The sequence below is a fragment of the Callorhinchus milii genome, unplaced genomic scaffold (assembly GCF_018977255.1).
Source record: "Callorhinchus milii isolate IMCB2004 unplaced genomic scaffold, IMCB_Cmil_1.0 Scaffold16, whole genome shotgun sequence".
Classification (NCBI taxonomy): domain Eukaryota; kingdom Metazoa; phylum Chordata; class Chondrichthyes; order Chimaeriformes; family Callorhinchidae; genus Callorhinchus; species Callorhinchus milii.
Window position 1 is genome coordinate 6348492 of NW_024704757.1, and position 22348 is coordinate 6370839.

At 39.5% G+C, this 22348-nt stretch overlaps 1 protein-coding gene across 2 annotated transcripts in view; it reads right to left on the reverse strand.

The window, feature by feature from the left end:
• Nucleotides 1-22348, reverse strand: part of mad1l1 (mitotic arrest deficient 1 like 1) — a 337784-nt gene that overhangs the window by 208331 nt on the left and 107105 nt on the right. For both annotated transcript variants that reach the window (XM_007905757.2, XM_007905759.2), the window contains exon 12: nt 15349-15489. In XM_007905757.2, the coding sequence (XP_007903948.1) occupies nt 15349-15489 (141 nt within the window). The remainder of the gene's footprint in view (nt 1-15348; nt 15490-22348) is intronic.

The following is a 22348-nucleotide window of genomic DNA, read 5'->3' on the forward strand; positions in this document are numbered from 1 at the left end:
GTATAGATTCATCTGAGCTTTACACCGTATGTAAACATGTACACATAGAAGAGATGCCCTAAATTAATAATCAAGGTAAAGGAATTATTAATGATACAATAACAAAAATTGTTTAATCAGCGACATTGTGTAAAGATACAATACAATACAAAATTACATTTGTATAGCGCCTTTCACATCGGGAGGACATCCTAAGGCGCAAGATCCTACATGAAACGCATGTTTGCGGAATAGGGACTGTGCTCAGGTTAGCTATTGAGATCACTCTCAAGGTTGTATGTAAGGGAGCTGAAATGCTACCTGATAGTTGAATTGGAAAAACTCAACTGTCGCTTGAGGGCAGAGTGGCACACTTTTTCCTCTGTCAGTACTGAAGTCTCCCACTTCGAACATAAATCTGATAGAACCAATCTTCTTTTAAAAAAAATCAATCACGTGTGAACAATCAAATGTATGAAGAGGCTTTTTTTTTAAAACACAGATTTCCTCTGTGGCACTAGAATCCATAATTGACTAAAGCCCAAGAAACTCATCACTAACAAGTTCCAACACTGCTCTCCGTGATGTGCGTCATAAAGCTCCATTCAGTGATGTACACACCATTTCAAAATAAAAATTAATATGGGCTCAAACATGCCCGAACCCAGTCAGATCCAAATTTCTGAATAAAAAGCATCAAGTAATACAGACTGAAATAAGATGAGAATTTACTCAATAAGCCCACACAAACTGTAAACTAAAAGCAGTGAGCTTTGTATAAAAACCCAATTACAGTCCAACAGTGTATTCCTAAAAAGAACTGCTTGACCTTGAGAAAATCTATTATTAGGTTTGCTGGTCTCTCCAAAGCGGAGGATATTTTCTAGCTGAAGGTAAGACAGAACTGAACAAATGTTAATTGAAGTAAGCAATTTTTCCATCAGTCTCCAATGGCGAGGCAGCAAGATAGCGATCATAGCCTCATTCAAATTCCAATTTACAAAGACTGAACTAATATTATCAGAGCTGCATCAGCTATGCATTCAGCAATGCATTAATCACTGTTCATCATTAGAGCTGCCATTTCCTAAAACTTACATTTCTTCTGTAATATGAAACATTCATAGAGATTTATAAATCCTAGCTCAACAGATACTGCGCGGCAAATTATACTGTGGCTCATTTGGACCTAAGAACTCTAATAGCACTTTATCCAATATATTCTCCTCAAACTGCCAGAGCTAGGAACCTGAGCTGCACATTCCAGGTGTTGTTTTCATATTGTATTTGGAAAATGAAATAGCCAGTTTCTATACATTAATTATAGAAAGAATTATATACCTCACAGCACAGCCTAACAGAATGCCAACAATCAAAGTGATGCCCAACCCACCATTCCCATTGCAGTTACAAAACACTGCAATGAATAATTTTTTCTTTACAAATTTATAAACTACATTTTTCAAAAATGGGGGGGGGGGCAAAGACTTCAAGCCCCTTAAAGCATTGCATAAATAGACCAACAACAACAAGAAGTTACATTTGTATAGCGCCTTTCACATCAAGAGGACATCCCAAGGCAGTGGGACCAACATCTAATGTAAGATTCATTGCCTTGGTCATATAAAGGCAAATCAGTTACAGGTCCGTTGGTAATATCACAAGGTCTACCCGGTATGGTGACCACTTCACCTCTTGTCGGCATCATTGATACCATGCCATAGGGAACTGTATTATCTCTCGGACAGAGCCCAGGCATTTCTTGGGGGTGTTGCTTTATTCAGTAAAATGAAAGACTTCATATTTGGAAGATTTATACTGCAGTAATTTATTCCATCTGTTCAGTTCTTTTAAAAATATACAAGGAAGGCACCTAAAAATGTAATAGTTTCATGAAGAAATAACGTTTGAACTAAAAATATTTCCAGAGCAATGACACGTCAATGACAAAGCAATGTCAAGTAATTTTCTTTTAGTTATTTTTAGCATTAATTTATTTCTTTAAATTGGAAACATGGCAAATATGCACAATTGTCATCAATATCATAGAATCAATATTTCTACTCATTACACTAAATATAACCTACTTTAGATTTTCTTATGAATTACCTGCTCAGGTTTTACTAGTGGAGATGTTTATCACACAGACGATGACGCATTCTCCTTCTTTCGAGCTCACAGTACCTTGCGATACTCATCTGCACCAGTTACAATGTCATGAGGAAGTTATGGTCACCTCACGATTCTCACATACACATCACACTGCACAAACACATGCACACACACGCGCACACACACCCACCGCATACACACTTCCTTCCAGCCAGGCACAGAATTCCAAATTCACAAGCTAGTTTCTAATGTTACTCTAGATACAATCGGTTAGTAAACGACATAAAATCATGGTGGGTAATAAGCTCTTGGATGGTGAAATAGAACTCCAGAACACAAGAGAACGAGCCCAATGTAATTTACATCTGCAGTGTTCATACTGCTGCAGCTTCTGTCAGGGCTTCCCGCCAGTCCTGACAACCAAGGCCCTCCAGCATCGACCGTGCTGACCTGAACATCGCATGATTGACTATAAATGTTTTTGCTGCCAAACATGAAGAGTTACTTGGGTGGGTCTCTGTGGAAAAGGAGCAGCTGAATTGGAATGCAATCAGCTGTTTCATACTGTGATCTTTGTGCCAAGAATACAACTCTTGGAGGGTTAATTTGGTGTGAAAACCGCAGTACCACACAAGGCAAGGAGGGAAGATTAGAGTAACCAAGCAACCCAGTCAGTTCCTACTGTAGTATCTTTGGACAGAAGCCATTATTTTAAAATACATCCCGTTCAATGATCTTATAAATGCATGTTTCGAAGAATGCTGAACAGTTTTGAGAGCTCTACAAGCTAAAAGCTTAAGAACAATTTGTATTGGTTCCATCTTCAGGCCTAAGAAACACTTTTTTTTCTTTTTTTAAAAATCCACAACCCAATTTCCATGGTTTGTGAAATGCATTCCTCTAAAGCAGGGAATGAAATGGTTAGTATGGACCATGACTTGTCATCAATCGATGAACATGCTGCCATGGAAATGGAAAACAAAATCGGAGCACTGAAATCAGACAAGTGTTAAAACATATAAAAACGTTAAACAGTGGCCCTTTTAAAGGCAGGAAGAGACCTTTTTGCTTTCTCAGGTAATGAGAGAGGACAAAAATTGCACAATCACCCAGAATTAAATAAAATAAAACACTTGCACATCAGGGTTAATGCAGGTTAGAGTACACAGTGAGGAGATTAGTCCCAGCAATGTACTGAATGACTCAACCTATGAAATACGATTCCCAAAGGCAAAGGGAACCTGTCAGGAAAGTGAGAGCCGTTGATTTTACGCGTAATGGTTCACTCCTCAAGATGAGGGAGTGAATTTCAAGGATTCATGCAGAACGCCCATACAGGATTAGATCATTGAGGTAAAAGAACAGGACAGTATCAAGCCTTGTTGCAGTCAGCTGTGAAATTGATTTCTCCACACATTTGTAGGAAAACATACATAGAGCTTGGAAAGGGCCAGAAAGTGACGGACAAGAGAGGAAGGGATACAGGACAGATAACTCTCAACACAAACCTGGTGGTTACCGTAGGAGAAAGAAAGACAAAGAAACTAAATAGATTTGCCACATTCCAGTGAAATCTTTGTCCAAGTTTGATCTGTATTATATCCAGGGGATATAACTGTCTGGGAGAGAAATCCACAGGCAAAAGATGTGATCCATGACGCTACCCCATTTGAACATCTAACTGATGTCAAACTGCTTCCCATTGAGGTGTAGGTGAGCAACAGAACGGTCAATCTTTTTAAGTAAAGCTATTGATTTGGGGCGTTTTCTCAACCAGAAGACCTTACATAATTTGTCCTTCTACTGTCTTGTTGTATTTGTATTTGCTCTCCACTTGTCTTGTAGATTGTGTGGGTTGAGGTTAAGCAATCTCCAGGTTGATGTTGCACAAAATGCAGAGCCGAGTCAAGGATTCGTCCTCAAGGGCTTATGCACAGGTATTGCAATACGAAGCTGGATGTTTAGCTGTCATGGTCCAATATTTATTCCCTCAAAGGAAGAGGCTGGTACATACCCAAAGCATCAAGCCACCAACTATCACCTTGCACCCTACTGAAGGTTCTAGCTGCACTGCAGTCCCTATTCTAAGTTGCTGCTCAGAGAATAAATCAACTCCAGGGCTCAAAGAATGACACACAAGATTTGCTTCCCAAGTTTTACTTCCTCACGACAACAACTTGTATTCATATAGTGCCTTCACACAGAATAATGTCTCAAAGCACTTTACAGTGGCGGTGCTGAGCTGGGGGAGGGAAGAGAGGGGAAAAGGGAGGTCACCTCTTCTCAGCTTTAGTGTTTATTTTTGAAGAGGGAGCAAAGAAAGAAACCCTGTGATTTTTTGTGAATCCACCTTGAAAGAGTATTCTGCCTTCTGGGAAAAACTGGCTTGTTGTCAGGACCTGAAGCACATCCTTCATGTATATGGATCGTTTTATCCTGCAGGCTTTGGAACACAACACATCACCCACTGAAGGATATTTCAAAGATACGGCAGAGTCCCATAAACACTGGTAAATTGTTGTTCACAATTCTAATAAACCTTTATACACACTTGTCATCTGATGATCACTTAAAACTTTATTTTACACAGCACTGTTTCTTGTTTTGCATGGAAACCTCAACATGGGTTTTGTCAAAAAATGCTGAAGAAAAAATAATCTATCAAAAAGGGTATGTCTGGAGGGAAACGGATTACCATAGAGAGTTCGAACTAGGCCTTTCCGTTAAGGGTCTGCATATCAAAACTTTGCCCATACTATTGGAGGAAATATTCTATCCATCCTGACTAAAAGGGGCTAAAAGGATAATCCATGCTTATTATCATCAATATTATTGTTTTACATTATTATTATTTTCAGGTCTCTGCTGAAGACCTTTCTTTTCGACTGCGCCTTTGGTCAACTTCCTCCCCCTCCCCCTGGCTCGGCCCCGGGATCCGTTACTGTGAAGCGCTCTGAGAAGCTGTCCAGTGTGGAGGGCGCTATATAAATCCAAGTTGTTGTTGTTTATTATGAAGACAATTTTTAGAAGGTATGCATCCCAAAGGACATAAATTGACACAAATGCCCATAACTCACTCCAACTCATATACAACACGGGATAATTGATGTAGGAAATTAAAATGTCATACTGGTGCAGCAGGGGAGCTCCTCTGTTCCTGGATTAAGACAAACAGAGAGAAGTTCAATGCTGCATCCAGTTCATACTACATCTGACATGGGTACATTAAATATTGACGATTCAAAAAACAGGGGGGGAAAAAAGGATTCTTTTCCTGAATATTGCGATACATCACACCCTGATCAACACAAACCGTCATTGTAATAAAGTCTGAAGGATGACCCAGATATTAGTAATAAACACTACATCTGACCTGGAAATATTAAATGTGTGTCAGTGACTCAGTGTCTTGAAATTTGCTCAAGACCCAAATCAGTACTTTGACCTGCAATGCACTCCTTTCGGTGAGATGTTAAACTGTGGTCCCAACTGTCTGTTCAGTTGGACGTTAATTTCCCCAAATGAAATTGGTCAGGCTGTTTTGGAGACTTTGTTTAGAGCAAATTGTTTGATGCGTGCGCCTACAAATAAACAGTCACTACACTTTTCAAAGAATACTGTGAAGAGCTCTGAGTCGTCCACCCGAGATAAAAGGCTCTGTATCAAATGTATGGGTTATTATTATCATTTATTAACTGAAGTGTGGGAGGTGACCAATGCTCCAGTGCAGTGATGCACTAAAATGCTGCACCATGTGGTAAGACCAACTGCTCATCCTGACATTCCTCTAAAATATCCTTATCTAGGCTCCAAAAAAGCAGGAAAAAAATACAAAGCAAACAAGGGTGTCAACAAGAGCTGCTCTCAGGGACGCAGAGTCAGACAGCAGCAGACCTGACAAGTCTGACCATCACCCTCAGCTTTAGAATTGTGGACACAGAAGTAACTGAAGAGACGGTGAAAGTACTTTTTCTATACATGTATATATATATTATATTATACATATATTAAAAAAATGTGCATTTGGTGGAAAGAAAAGAATAAAATCCCAAAGCAAATCAAGTCAGTATATCAGGAAATAAAAACATTATATTGTAAAAACCTGCCAGGAAAAATCATCAACAACCTGCTTTTTTGAGAACTAGCCATCTGGTTCTATGTTTATTGCATCATTTGTTCAAGGCAACAAGAAATATCAATGCATTTTTTTTGTCAGGCAGGATCAGCAGCGGGAAGGAATATCCAAATTGCACTTTAACTGAGTCCCAGTTACACCCGGCCCCTGAGAAATCATGACTGGAGTTCTGTACATTTTCCTTGCATTACTACTGATTAGTTAACAGATTTTGCAAAATCAAACACAAAATAGCTTCATTAAAATAAGGCATCTGGTGTATTTAATGAAGACGGCTCAGCATTTGGCCTGATGAATTCTAGCCACTGTTTTCATTGATGTGTGGCTGCCAGCTCAACACATTAAAGACTCGAGCAAATGAAAGAACTCGCTTTTTACAGCATTACCTAGTCGAAACATGTCAAAGCATGGAATTGCTTTCAGTTTAATGTCTCATCCAAAAGCTGTGATGAACAGTATTCAGACCAACTGGAAGAGTTCTTTTTAATAAAAAGCAGATTACCACACAGGGAATTCAAAGAGCAACAATAATAATTATCGTCTTTGTCATAATATCTCAAAGGGCTACGCGGGATTTTCTCCTGCGAAGAGTAGTGACTGAGAATTTGTAGGATACATCAGTAATAATAATAATAATCCTTGCATTTGATATAGCGCTTTGATATGTCTTCTAGACGTCTCAAAGCTCTTCACAGAATATGCTGTAAAGTGAATTGACTGTATATTTTCAATGTATATTTTCAGTAGATATTCAATGGAAAAAAGCAGCAGCTCAAACCAGTGTACCTCCAAATGGCAAGCTCACAAGCAGCACAACAATAACAAATTGCGTTTACATAGTGCCTTTCATGTCAGGGGGACATCCCAAGGCACTGAACCATCAGGCTTCTGGCTCGTAAATACCTGCCTGGAGAAATACGAAATAACAGGACATTTCCTTCACAAACCTCACTGCCTATTGCAGTCGTACCATCAAGGACTCTCCTCACCATTTCACTTTTTTTTGGTCAGCCGCGTATCTGACACATGCGGAAACCCATAACTGTGCTTAAGTGCAGGTTGGCAGGAGCCAAGGCTTGTAGACCCTAGAGTGTGCGTTGGGGTCCTGCTGGCGTCTAACCAGCTAAAACTGCGTAGCTTGCCATTGATATTGCCCTCTCCTGCACCAAGCCCCCTGACCCCATCACTCCTATTCTCGCCCGCTCCACTGGCTCCCCATCCCTCAGAGGATAGACTTCAAATTCCTTGTCCTCACCTTCAAGGCCCTTCACGTCCTTGCCCCTCTCTACCGCTGCAACTTGCTGACCCCATATCAACCTGTCCACTCTCTCCACTCAGCAGGCTGTGGCCTGTTTTATGTTCCCCCGCCCAGCCCTCATCAGCATTGGCAGTCGGGCCTTCAGTCTTTCTGCCCCCACCCTATGGAACTCCATTCCACATTGCCTTTGCCTCGCTCCCTCCCTTGTCTCCTTCAAGACGTGTCTCAAAACCCTCTCTTTGACCGAGCCTTCAGCCACACCCTCCTACCCTGCCTGATCCCGACCCCCAGCTTGGGACCAAAGCCCTGACTGTCCAGGGCCTGTATATCCTCCGACATGAAAGGTGCTATACAAATGCAATTTTGTATTGTATTTTAAGTGTGTGGACACTGAAGACTGGCTCAGACTCAGCTAGAAATACCCACACAATAGACTGCATTTACACACCAACTACATCTCACCTACAAAGACACAGTCACTACACACTCTACAGAAAACCTTCTGAAGTGTCTTGTGTCATTTTGACAACCCGATAAGGCATATATCTAATGCAAGGATAATTATTATTTTACGCTCACACAAAACGAAGGACTACTCAGTAACAGTAACACAGTGGAAGAAAATTGGAAAGGTTTTTAAAAAGTAGATTTATCCCTTCACTGAGAATAGACATTGATTACTTAAGGGGAATCATTAGCAGTCCTTTGGCACCAGATAACATCACATTGCTGCCTCTCAGTTTAATTGCATGCATATGGAGGAGTTCCAGGTTTCAAATTCATTCATCTTTCTTCTCACTAACATGTAGGAGTGTCATTAACAAACAGAAAACTCGGCTGTTTCAATACTAAAGCACGGTGTTGATAGATCTTAATTTTAAATATTTATTGGTGTATATATATATATAGTTTCCCTCTGTACTTCACCCACTGTCAGCACTCCCTGCTCGCCTGATTTACCAACTATTCCCTCCACAAACTGCAGATTATTCAGAACTCTGCAGCTTGTATCCTCTCCTACACTAAGCTCCATGAAACGATCATTCCCATCCTCGCCCGGCTTCACTGGCTCCCCAGCCCCAGAGAATCGAGTTCAAATTCTGAAATGTAGTTGAGAAAAAAATAAAGATAACTATTGATTATTAAATTGTAGCAGGGAAAGTGGCCATTCACTTGCCTCAGGGATATTGAAAGGGGAATTTTGGCCACATGGATTGCAACCTCATGCACAAGTGTTAGAATGCTGCAATCAATGCTGCCCAGGTCTCTGAGAGAAACTCGTTTCTTTTTTCAAATAATGCCACAGGATCTCTAATGTCCATCTGCAAAGGGGAGGGACCTTGCTTCACATTTCATTGGAAGGATGGTACCTCTGACACTGCATTGGATTATGAGCTAGTTTAGACCATGAGCTCAAAGTCCTGACGTGGGGCTTGAACCCACAATCTTCTGACTCGCATGCCCTTCCAGAAGGAGTCAGTGGATCGGGGTGTAAATAAGAAAACACCATTATTCAGATGGTTCAAATTGTTTCAAGCCCTTTAGAACCCTTTAAGTTGTTCCCCTTTAAGAACACTCATTTCCCAATTCCCTCTCCTGATCCCAACAAGCTAACATCAAACATTGCTGACATCACCTCATTTGTAGTCATGCTGAATTCTTGACTCACATCAGACATCCAATTACAACAGCTTGATGTTGAAGACAAACCATGAAGGAAAATACAGGCAGAGAAAGGAGTTTGCACTGCCATTTTCACTCAGATCTTATGTACTGCTTTCCTACGCTCATTACACTGAATTTTTCCAACCAAATTGAATTCATACTAAATTCATTTAAGAATACAACTTGCTTTGTAAGTGGGTTTTAACAGATTTTGTGGATATATCAACTGACACGGTTTCAGTTAATGGAACTTGCATTGCAACCTCATGCACAAGCTGTGTTAGAATGCTGCAATCAACCTCCTGTCTCATCTCAGCGAGACTCACATGATTCTCTGCAGAACCTCTGGGCTAGAAATTTATCTTCATTTGGCCAACCCTTACCATTCATCACACTGGACCATATTAACCTTGGAGAGGTGGAGTCGCGGTCGGGCATTCAAATCTGCCTTTGGTTTCTAAAAACTTTGTTTGCACAATGATAAAAAAAATAAAGTTCTGTAATTTACTTCTTCAAACCTTTTTGCCATTGAAGCGTTTCAGGTATTTAAACTTCGCAAATTGCTGCACGGGCTCAGGGAGAATTTATAGAAAAGGGCTAAGTTTATTGCTAAGGCTTCATAACAAATCCAACGATGCTCCTTCTAGCTCAGAGGTTTAAGGTCCCAGGGTCTCTGTGGGTTTAGCCATGTATTTTTTTTAATGCCAAAACATCTCCTTCTCCACTCAAAACAAGAAGTTGTACTCTTATATAGTACCTTACCATATTGAAAGTGTATTCAACAAATGGTATCACCATCACCAGTCCTGTTCTCAGTTCAATTCAATCCTTAGAATTGTTTAGGCTACTGGGAAGGTTAATGTAGAAATTACACCACATTTACATAGAAGTGATTTATGGCTTTCAAGTGTGGCATAATCAGCTAATTAGAAGTTTGACAAAGTTGGCACATTAAATTCTGTATGTTCAGCTTTCATCAATGAAGACAATTTCCATCTTTAATAAAAATAGTAGTGTATGTAGTGTTCTGAATAATAATAATAATAATCCTTGCATTTGATATAGCCATTTTCATGGCGGGAGGACGTCCCAAAGCGCTTCACAGAATATACTGTAAAGTGAATTGACTGTATATTTGTGGGCGAACGCTGCAGCCAATTGCACACAGCAATGTCCCACAAACAGCCGTAGATTGAAAATGACCAATTTATTATTGTTTTTGGAGGGATTATTATTAGGAGTGTGGAGTAAGGAAACTTGCCCAAGGTTTCGCCCTGCCTGGAATTGAACTCAGGTCTCTCACTTACAACCTGGGAAAGTTGCAGAAAGCTTGCTCCTGCCACAATCCCCAGGACATAAGTTCAAATCCCAGAGCAGTGCAGCACTCAGTTCTCCCAGTTTTAACTGTGAAGAGTTTCACCAAAATCCAGACAAGAAAATTGGTGTCCCACCATGTAAGATGGTATTCACATTCTCATCTTTAAAAAATGAACATATGGCTCATTCACTTTCCTTTAGTTGGCTTCTGCCCCCTACAATGATCCATATCCAAAGGACATTTTCTGAAATTAAAACAGAAGTCGCTGGGAACCTACAACAGGTCAGGCCGCATCTATGGATAGAGGAAAATGAGATAACGTTTCAGGTCGAAACGTTAACTCATTTTCCTCTCTCCTTAGATGCTGCCTGAACTGCTGCGTGTTCCCAGCAACTTCTGTTTTTATTTCAGATTTCCAGCATCTGCAGTATTTTGCCTTTTGACTTTTTCTGAATGTGGTTCCCTACTTCCACAACAGCTGATAACATCAAAGGCCAGAAAGGCTGAAGGCGTGACCGCCGATGGTGGAACACAGGGACAGTAGATATGATTAAAATTGGGTTTAAATTATGATTATTTGGATTATATAGGATTATGAATACACTGATAAAGCTAGTCTTGAAGTTTAACCTATTTCACTACTGTAATATTAGTGTTGGAACATATTAGTGTCCGAAACAATGACTATCCAGCGCTTTGGGATGTCCTCCCGACGTGAAAGGCACTATACAAACATCATTTTGTTTTAGTTGTTCTTGTTTGTTTTAGCATGTGAGGAACATGTTACCCATATGAGAAATGTTTATTTTAAATGAAACCAATAAACTTTCGTGTGCGTGATATTGTGTGTGCGCGCGTGTGTTTGCTTGTATGCCTGTGCTCTTGTGTATACATTCATGCCCATTTGATTTCAGAATACAATCACTCATTTTCAATGTTTTCATTTTTAAAACATTCTTCTTTTGAAGGTTAATGTTGCGAAATTCCCAGTTTGCCTGGTTAAAAACCGAGCTCTTGGGAAAATTTCTGGAGCCTGCAAAGGACTTCATTGTAAATTGCCCAGTGAGGTCCAAATGAAGGAATCAAATAACCTCAGAATGAACACGGGCTGCTGAACACCATTAAACTTTTAAATATTAAACATATTCACTGTTTGTGGTTATCCTTGAACCTGCAATCCCATGTGTTCATCCCAGTTACTGAATTAAAATAAACCATTCTATAAAATCTAAGATTTCACTTATTTATATTGCTCCAGGGCAAGACAACCAACACTATTATAACTGTGCTTTTAACCTTCAGAGTAAAGTTGTTAATGGATAAAATATGGTTAGACTGACCTCAGTATTTATGAGAGAAATCCTTTATAATGATAGGCCTTTAGAAGCAGCTTCTTTTTCCAATATGAGCTGATCACCACCACCACCACAACAACAAATTGTATTTTTATATAATGTCTCTCATGTCGGGAGGACGTCCAGAGGCGCTGGACAATGAGAGGTTTGCACCCAAGCTGCAGATCGGGATCAGTGAGGAGAATAAATAAATCAATAAGATTTATCACACAAATATTTAGCACTTTTTCTGGAGTTTTTACCTTCTTAAATAAAAACTCCTTTTAAAAAATATGAAATGACTATTCACAATTTAAATAAATAATGAATCCATTGCTCCCCCAAAGATTAATCCAGCTTTAGCCACTAAGTAGCTGAGCCATACAAACCAAAACACATCAGTTTCAACCTCCAGTCACTGCTGAGTTAGTTAATCCTAGGAGCATTGGCAGTGTGGCATTTCAATTAACATTATAATAATAATAATCCTTGCATTTGATATAGCGCTTTTCACGTCGGGAGGACGTCCCAAAGCGCTTCACAGAACACACTGTAAAGTGAATTGACTGTATATTTGTGGGTGAACGCGGCAGCCAATTGCGCACAGCAATGTCCCACAAACAGTCGTAGATTGAAAATGACCAATTTATTATTGTTTTTGGTTTTGGTTATAAAAAACATTATACCCAAAGTAGACAGGTGGTGGGGGAAAGAGGGAAAAAATCAACCTGGGTCTTTTCTCACGATTCCTGTCGAGAGAGCAGCTCACCACACCCGCCCCTTTAGAAGGTGCGCTCAATGAGCCACCTGTTAGCAAGGTAACCTTAGGCAAAGTGAACAATATGTGCAAAACGTATAAATAAGTGGGTTATACGTAGCATACACAGGCTGAATTTGGGAATCCTTACAGCAAATACTGTACATCTGAGAAAAAAATGGAGGAATCAATCTTTCCAATCAAAAAGGGGAGGGGGTAGGGGTACAACCATGTGCATTAAGGAAAATAAATCAGCGAAAAGAAGGAGAAAAAGTAATATTCAAAACATATCCTCAAGCTGTAGAAATAAAGCATTTCATATTTAAAGTAAATTGTGATCGAAATAAATCTCTGGTGTTGGCCTTCAAAAGAACGTGGTTAGAACAAGCGGAAAAATTCATGAAGCAAGCAGCTTTTATTTGAAAACAGAATAGAGAAACTAAAGAGTAATATTTGGCATATATTTGCTTAATTGGTTTAACGGGCAGACATTTCTCACAGCTGATTGGACAAGGTCCGCCTTAAAGATTAGATCTAATTGGGAAAGCAAGGATCTTTCTACTGAGAATTTTTTTTAAAAGAGTAAGGTACATCTTCGGCACTGAATATTGAAATTATTATTTTTTTAAATTATTTAAATCTTTAAAAGAAGAAAAGGAAACTAGTGAGCAGAAAGGATGTGTGGACACAGAAAGAAAATTATGTAATTGGCACAGCAACAGCCATTTCAGAACACACATCAGCATGTGTCACATTACCGCGCCTAAAAGCCCCTTAAGGAGTTCGGGTCCTTTAACTTTTGCCCGCAGTATTCTGGCCTAAACAGCAGAGTCTAATCCAGTGGAATGTGGGGCAGATGGAGAATGAGGTAGAACTGATAATTTCTTCATCCGATATTCATTTGACATCAAGCCACGAATAATTGGTAACCTCCTTTCGAAGCATCCGAAGTTCAAAGTACGGCAAGTTGACTCTAATTTCACACACTGGAATCAGCCAGGTACAAGGTAAGTAACTGACTAATTGTATTTGTGTAAAAGAGTAAGGTCGCTTGCATTTAGGAATGATGCTGTCCTTACATGTCCTCCACGTACATGAAATTCTAGAAACCATTGCAAAACCGATTGATTGATCTACAACAAGCCGAGCTCCGGAAATGGGCAATTCCAATTAAAATGACAAAACCATTACACTTCTTGAAGTTGCGATTGTGAAATTGGGGATGGGGAAAGAAAGTGAGAGCATCAGTTATCGTGGTCGGTAAATCTGCTCAAATAATAGGCATGGGATAAATGACAATATCCCACAAGATAGCCCCAAAGAAGCAATCAGTAAGAGAAAGTGGGAACAACAACAAATTGCATTTAAACAGCGCCTTTCATATCGGGAGGCCGTCCCAAGGCACTTAACAGTGTAAGGTTTGTACCCAAGCTGGGGGTTTGAATCAAGAGGGTTGGAGAACAAGGGGTGGTGGAAAGGTGACCGAAGGCGCAGTCAACAAAGGAAGTCTTGAGACAGGCCTTGAAGGAGACAAGAGACAGGGCAAGGTTGAGAGATTCCGGGATGGAGTTTCAGAGGGTGGCCACAAAGGCTGAAGGCCTGGCTGCCGACGGCGGAGCGGGCAGGGCGGGGGACATGGAGAAGATGAGTTCCCGCCGAGTGAAGGGAATGGACAGGTTGGTAGAGGTTTAGTAGGTTACAAAGATAGGAAGGAGCAAGATTGTGGAGGGCTTTGAAAGTAAGGACGAGGATCTTAAACTCGATCCTCTGGGAGATGGGGAACCAGTGAAGCCGGGTGAGGATAAGAACGTGAGAACAAGAATTTGCTAGGCGAACATAGACCAAGATCCATCTCATTCGCCTTCCACCATCTTGGCAGTCGCTTGACAGGTCGTGTCCCAAACTATATACTGTATCACAAAATATTATTTTCAAGTAGAAATCTATCGACTTGTTTTGAAACAAACAACATTTTCTGCTTCCACTGTTTCCCTAGGGAGCCTGCTCCATAAGTTTACTACTTGCTCACTGAAGTAGTGTTTCCGCAGATTTATTCTGAATTTACCCCCCTTCAATCGCAGGCTGTGACCTCTGGTTCTACTGTTCAGTACAAGATAAAACAGCTTATCATGGTCTACATTACCTGTTCCCTTCAGAATCTTAAAGACTGTAATCATATCATCCCTCAGCCTTCTCTTCTCCAGTGTGAACATGCTCAGTTTATCTAATCTCTCCTCATAGTCTAGTCCCTTCATTCCCTCAATCATTTTGGTGGCCCTCTCTCAATCGCTGCAATATCCTTTTTATATTGCGGTGACCAGAACCTCACACAGTATTCCAAGGTTGGGGTTGATTGGATTCCGGAGCTTGGTGTGGGAGAGGAAACAAGCTGCAAAGTTCTTGATAATCTGCGGTTTGTGGAGGGAAGCACTAACAAGAACAACAAGATTACATTTGTATGGCTCCTTTCATGTCGGGAGGACATCACTAAATGGGTTCACAACAGGTACAATAGTCAATGTTAGTATTATTAGTGCAGATACGTGGACAAAGAAGGTATCACATTACGTGATGCTTTGACTGAAGGAATGGAGCTCATCAGCAGATATTAATTTATAATTTTGTTGTCTATTNAAAAAATGCCTTTAATTCATGCTGGGAAGAAAATTACTGTGGTGAACGCAAAAAGATCACATTTAAATTACAATTTTTAATTTTTTTTGTATTTGCTTTGATTGCAAAGAAATTTCCGTACCTATAGTTTAACATTAAAATGGAGGAATTGCTCACCTCTAGCTCAGAAATATGGGCATGTAGTTTCTGGACCATGTCCTCTGCTTCACGCACCCGCCTGTTCAACTGAGGGGTATAACTGGAGGAGACCAGCTCATTGTCATAGGAATCCAGGATGCTTCTCATCCCATCGCGAGCCTGAAACAAAAACACTTGAGTTACAAGAATATAAATCTTTTCTTTAGCCTGTCTAATAAGACCTAACTAATTCAGTGAACAGTACCCAGGAATAATTGGTTGCATTGAGGCAAAACTCATCTCGATGATCCTAAAGGTGAAGTTGCAGATTGTAACTTTTTTGTTATATTTCATGGAATATATAAATATTTTATGGACATATATAAATATACAATGTATTCCATTCAATGGCACCTTGGTTCACGGTGTTTTTTGAAAGCTGTGATTTGCTCTGTAAACCACTGAGCATTTATGATGCTATCCGGCATCTTGTTAAAATAGACTAGTTTGAAGGTGTGACTGGATATCTCGAAAAAAAAATCTGGAAAAACTGTCTCAGAAAGCCATGGGACAGGTAAGAATTTAAACAAGAGACTGAAAGGGGAAGGAACACAAGAAAATTAGATAAGCAAAGTCTCAAACAAATATTATTGGATGAAGAGATGACTGAAGAGATGGTAGACTGATCGATATCTTGCATTTTTGCTTGGAATTTGAAATCAAAATAAAAGTCATGAGATTTTTTTCTGTGAAGTGCTTTGCGATGTTTCAACAACTTGATAGAGCTCTGTATCAAATGCAAGCTTCTTTTAAAAACAAAAAATGTCTGCAATCACAAGCAAACCATATTATTGGAATTTCACATTCACTAAAATACTTAACTGAGGCTGTTTTTGGTAAGTTAGAGCGTGAGGTATAACAGGTACAGGAATATGCCTAAAATTCCTTACGAATGCAGGAGTGCCATAAGATGTTGCTATTGGGCTTGATAGCTTTACGGCCACAAGCCCTGGTTTTGTGACTACACCTCATTAAGAGCCCTAATCCATGGCATTGCAATTTCGGAATCAAAGGGTTGGGATGCAAGCATTTGAATCTTGCCCAAATATCTGAACCTGACTGAGCATGTAAAAATATAATATTAATGTGCTCCTGCATCATAAAAGCCAAATATTTTGGATTGTAGTCCACCTTCTCTCATCCTTTTAAGAGATCAGTGATCAAGAAAAGTTACTCTCTTTGTCCAAAGTTCAATTGTTCAGTGGTGTCTCGGTCTCTTCTCAACAACTTTGCAATTGAAGGGCAAATTGGTCAGTTTCCCAAGTATATCTTGGATTATCAATGATATCTTAATCCAGGCAAAGCCTTTGATGTGAAGAGTCTAATTGACATGCAGAACATCACAGGTTCCTTAAATTAGTCTGTCTGCACTGCATCCTTAATGAGAACAAAAATCAACCCTAAGCTTCCACTGATGTTACCACACTGACAAGATGACTCGTTCCGTGATGAACAAAATATACTCATCATTTTCAAAAGATAGTAGTGAAGCCTTAGATGGGTCAAACTGAGTGAGTTCCACTCCTTTCACAGATCTGGATCCTCTAATCCGGTGGTGTAGTGCAAGGATCTGAGAGTCTAAATTCTAATTTCTCAATCCTGGTTCAACAGAGTGGTGGCCAGGTCCACTCGGGGACAGTTTTCACTCCGTCACTCAAATACTCCTTCCACAGTCTGAGATGCACCCCCCGTGGGGAGCAACAATTCTTTAAATAGATTGTTACTGAACCAAAGATTTGATTTTTGTTCCAATTAGTGATGCAATCCACACACATACGGTCTCTCTCTGTACTGCATTCCTCTTACAATCTCTCAGATAAACATGGGTAGTTAAAGACCAGCAACTCTATGACTTTTGCCAAAATGCATCATGTTTAGTCCAGCATGATTTCATCTTAAGCTTTCGTTCCAGAGCCTCTCTTGTCCTTCTTGTTGTTGTTGTCCTCTGATGGAACAACTGGAAACTTCCATTTCCTTGATTAAATTTGTTCCAACAACCATATGTGATCAGTTAACATTGCCAGCTGTCTAGATTTCCCAAAGCCAACTTCAAGTCCGGTCATGATATGAAACTCAATCTTAGTGAAGGTGAAAACAAATTTAAATGGTCTTTTGAGAAATACTTTCCTGGGTGGTTTTCCCTTAATTACAACGTTTGTTCCCCGCCCAGAAATAAATCTCCTGGACAGCATCAATAGTATTGTAATATTGTAATAATATTGTAATAATACCAGTTGCAACCTGATGATCTAGAAATTGACCATTTTGTAACTGGGATGCTGGTCGTCATGCAAGACTCTCTCTCAGATTTCAAAGCTATTGAGCAGCAACTGCTCCCTACTGGAAGGCAGGTTGGGATTTTAAAGACCCCAGTTATCACTTTATACTAGGATTTGAGACTATTAACAAGGATGCATGGCACAAATCTCACAGGACTCTAGTCCACATGGGCGGGCAGGAGTTTACACTCAAGACTCATTATACGATGAGTGTTACAATCTCAATCATAGGCTTCTGCACAGAGAGTAAAGGAAAATCAATCTCATGAGTATTTCCCTCAAACCTCTCAGCTGTATGTATGTATATAAGCCTAGTTGGAAGCTTAGGAGCTCCATCCTGCCCCCAGGACACATTTTAGAAAGTTATGTAGCCGGAAAGGGAAATAAAACTGCAATCGAATGCAATTGAATATTAGTTGCCCAACAATTGAAAAATCCCCTGAGAGTAAACCACAAGAGCTTCTCTCTTGTTTCACTCTAAACCCCCCTCCTCCCCATATAAAATCATGTGCTGTAATTGGTTAAACATGACATTAACACATGCCATTTCATGAAAAGATCCATTTGTCTTGCAATGCAGCACAATGCCATACATTAGTCACCCTTCACTGAATGACAGCAATATAAATAGAAAATAGATATCGAGGAGTAATTATAAACCAGTAATCTCATTCAGGGCTTGAAATGATATAATAAACTGCAAGAGTAAAGCCCTAGCAGCTTATCAATGTTATCTGAAGCCTGAGATGAGATTACAGTCTTGCAGTCAGTTCCAGATATCCACGATTCTCTGTAATGCATACTGTGGACTGCAAGAGGCAGCTTCCTCCTCATTTGACCCTCTCCCTCCCCTCCTAAAGGTATCTAGATCTATACGTGTCAGTGGTTCTCTACTATTGTGCCCGAGAAATAATAGTATTTTGGGGAAATAGAAAGAAAACCAGAAAATGCTGAAAATCAAATAGAAATCCTGGAAACTCTCAGCAGGTTACTCAACAACACATAGAGTTTAGGTTCTGATGAAAGGTCCGAACCAATTCCCGGAGTAATATCCATGCTGTTTGGCAGTGGAGATACATACCAGATTAGTTGTCAACATGAACTGTTAGATGATATCAACAATTCCAGGCACTTTTTACCGTGTGGTCAACTTTATCAAATACAGGCACTGTTCTTCTTCCTACCCTTGTCTGCTACATTACACACTTCCTTATCCAACCAATTGTTAAAGAAACATTCTCGGAAACTGTAACAATATGCTCTTTAAATCAGTTTATCTTTAAATTGGTTTAACAATATTTTTAATAAGCTACTGGAAAGGCTCTGCGGACTTTGTAAAGTATTAGTAATAACCAGTTTTTGTCTAATTGTATTTCTAAATACTCCTGTTGTATTGTCTAGCTGATTATATTTTAGCTAACTATTGTTGTTGAAGAGACATCCCATCAATATTTTCCAGACGTGCACTCTCTAATCTAGCGCTTATTCACCATTGCATTCATGGTGTATAATGTTGGCTTTCCCTATTGACTTGTACTGAAAGTGAATAATTCAATTTAATTGGCTGCTTGTCTGGTACTAAATTTTAATGGTGACATTAACTAAGCTGTGACACATAGGTCTAAATGTCCCAAATTTACTGAACTGGAATCGGATGATAAATTTGACTATTTTGCACACAAAGGCAGAAATATCCATAATAGGCTCAACAGTACACATCATTAGTGCAACCACTTGACAAACTTCTACAAATGTGAAAAATGCATTTTGTCACTATTTTAATCTTATTATGAACCAAACTCACATTTACATTTCTCTGAGGAGCAGTGGCCAGGGAGACAGCAGACAATTTGTTCAGACTACTAAGACATTTAAATTGTCTGCTTTTTGCCTTCTTTCTCCCCAAGGACTATGAGTTGACCAAAAAATATCAGAGAGAGCAAATTAGGCGCAGTTCCTGATGGCTCGAGGATAAAGGACCAGTGTAAAATGGCACTGAGCCATACAAACTAGAAACAGCACAGAATCAATTTGTGGATTGCATTTAGTTACTGATCTCAGCTAGGGGGAGGAGGGGATGTAGGCAGGAGGAGAGAATAGATAGTTCACAGTTCCCAAGTTAGGAAAGCAGACAAATGGCTGAGTGTTCCTTCTCCTGATGCTTATCTAATGAGACTTTGTGTGTCAGCACCAAGAAAATAACGTAACGCATTCCTGAAACAACTTGTCTGGTCGAATAGTTCACTGACAGTCACGGTCAAGGCTTTCAATTGATGAATGGTCTGCCAGGTACAGGATACAGAGATGGGATGGCCATAGCACATTACCAAACCCCATTGCGGTAATAATGTGGTAATAAGCGCATATCAAACTGATTACTCATGTATTTCCCCATTTTAATTGGTAGGTGAACTATTCTATCATATGGGAAGTATTTAGCAGCTGTTAGAATCAGGATTCTGACAGCTTTACTGGCACTGCCACGCCAGGGCTTCAGCACGCCCACATTGCTGTAGCTCACCCTGGATCAAACCTTGTGGGGGCTTCGGAAATGGCCATTACCAGAGTTGGCTTTTGACATAACAATGGTTGTCTCTCAACAGGTGACACCATTGCAGAAAAACTGTGCCTTTAGATAATGCCTTCCAACACTGCAGTCAGTGTTCCTTCATTTGGCATCGCAAAATGTGTATCTCAATCAGCTCCCTGTTTTTTTTCACGTGTGAGCAAATCAGAGGACAAGATGAAAGAATTCAATGAATCGATGAATTCAACTAACACTCCTTTCTGTATTAATATTTAACCAGGGTAAAATCTTTGGGCAATCGAACCATGTTTCTTGAAAGCCTAGGGATGGTTTTACAGCAATGTAACACAGCAGATGTCACCAGTTAGTTAATGTACACAGCTACAGTGTTACGGGTAACATTGATTTAGGCATCATGATACTGGCTTTAATCGATAAAATATGCTGTTAGTTGTTGCACTCCAAGCACAGACTTTTTTTTACACTTCTAAAGAAATACATGTTTCTTCCCTCAGTTGCTCCTTGTTCATTGAAGAAGCAATCTGTCTTAACTGTTACTTTGGATTTGGCTATCTGGTATTTTGGTCAACTTTCTGGTTGTTTAGTTTTAGAGGAACAAATTGGCATGTTCTGCATGAAGGGACATGAGGGAGAATTTAATACCTGCAACTACACAAGTGTCTTCAACAATCATACCCTAGAAACTTAGTTTTGGAAAATACGAAGTCTTTCTGTATCTTTCGCCTTCTTCCCCCATTTACCTATGTAAAATTGGTTTTGAACCAAACTGAATCCAACTGCTCAAACACAGCTGAGCAAGAAATAACGAGAGCGCATTGCATAGAGAAAAATATTACAAATACTGCCAAATCCACGTTTTCTTTCATTTAAAGAGGCTTGGCACACATTGGTTAGGTTACATGCGCTAGTTAGCTGTGAGAGCTGAAGATTGAGCTGCAGTTCAAACTTCTAGATTTAATACACGACCTGGAGTGTGAAGTCATTAAGGCTCTGTTTCCCTAAAGCATCCAGTAAAGGTCATTACTCTATCATTCCAAGGGAACAGAAGCATTGAAATACTTGTTTGTCTTGGGACAGATTAACCAATTGCTGTTAAACAATATGGTTCCTCATTGGAACAAGCTGGTCAAGTCCTTCTCTTTATTAAAAACTTTTCTTTATTTTCCTTTATATACACTTATTTATCTCTCCTTTGTGAATCTTTCTCCTCATCAAGAAAGCCACTAGTATCATAGACTGGATATGTGTTCCATCAGACATCAGCATCAAGTACTTCCGGATCAAGCATTCCGCGGTCTAATATGGAATAAAGTTAATAAATAAATAATAAATAAAGTTCTCTCAACTCAAAAAAGCCTTAACAACTTAACATGATTTAAATTTCATAGCAGTTTCATCAGGAGGAGAATGCAAAATCATCCTGACATGATCAGATCTTATTGTATCTGTAATAAATTGGATTATTATGGGTTGAACTAATTATAAAGACAATAAAAAACACTTGTATAAAGTTGGGGGAAATTCTCAAAATAGTCATTTACACAACAAAATGTTAAAGAAGTAGACAAAATTGCTATCTAACTGTTCTCTTGAAAACATCAAACTCTTATCACATCCTGGAATCGAGATTACGGCAGTAATTTATAAAACAAAGGCAATAAAAACACTTATTTATAGACTTTGGCTGGCCTTGCACAAAGAACATTAGCTGTAAAGTGGAAATTGTGAGATTGTCATCCAATCATTCTTTCAACAAACATCATCAGAGCCATGACAAATAGATTACAATTGGGTTGGAGCAACAAAGCGACTTATAAAGCAAAGTCAATAAAAATACACATTTACTTATGGGTAGCCGCCATTCTGTGAGAGTCTTTGCGAGCCGTTTACACTAAAGACACTATTAAATCAATAAAACCAAATTACTATTACTGGAACTGTCAGGCGAGAACATCATCTCTTCAAATATCTCCCCTAAAGTGTTTCATCCACAGCGATAATGTTATTGGAACACTCCGTCTCCTCCTTGACTTTTATTGTTAAAAACCTGACTGTTGGAGAATAATTACTGTAGTCTCAGATATTGGAGGAGGGGGAAATGAAGAGGTAGGAACATGGGGAGGGAAGAAGAGAATATCCTAATAGAAATGTT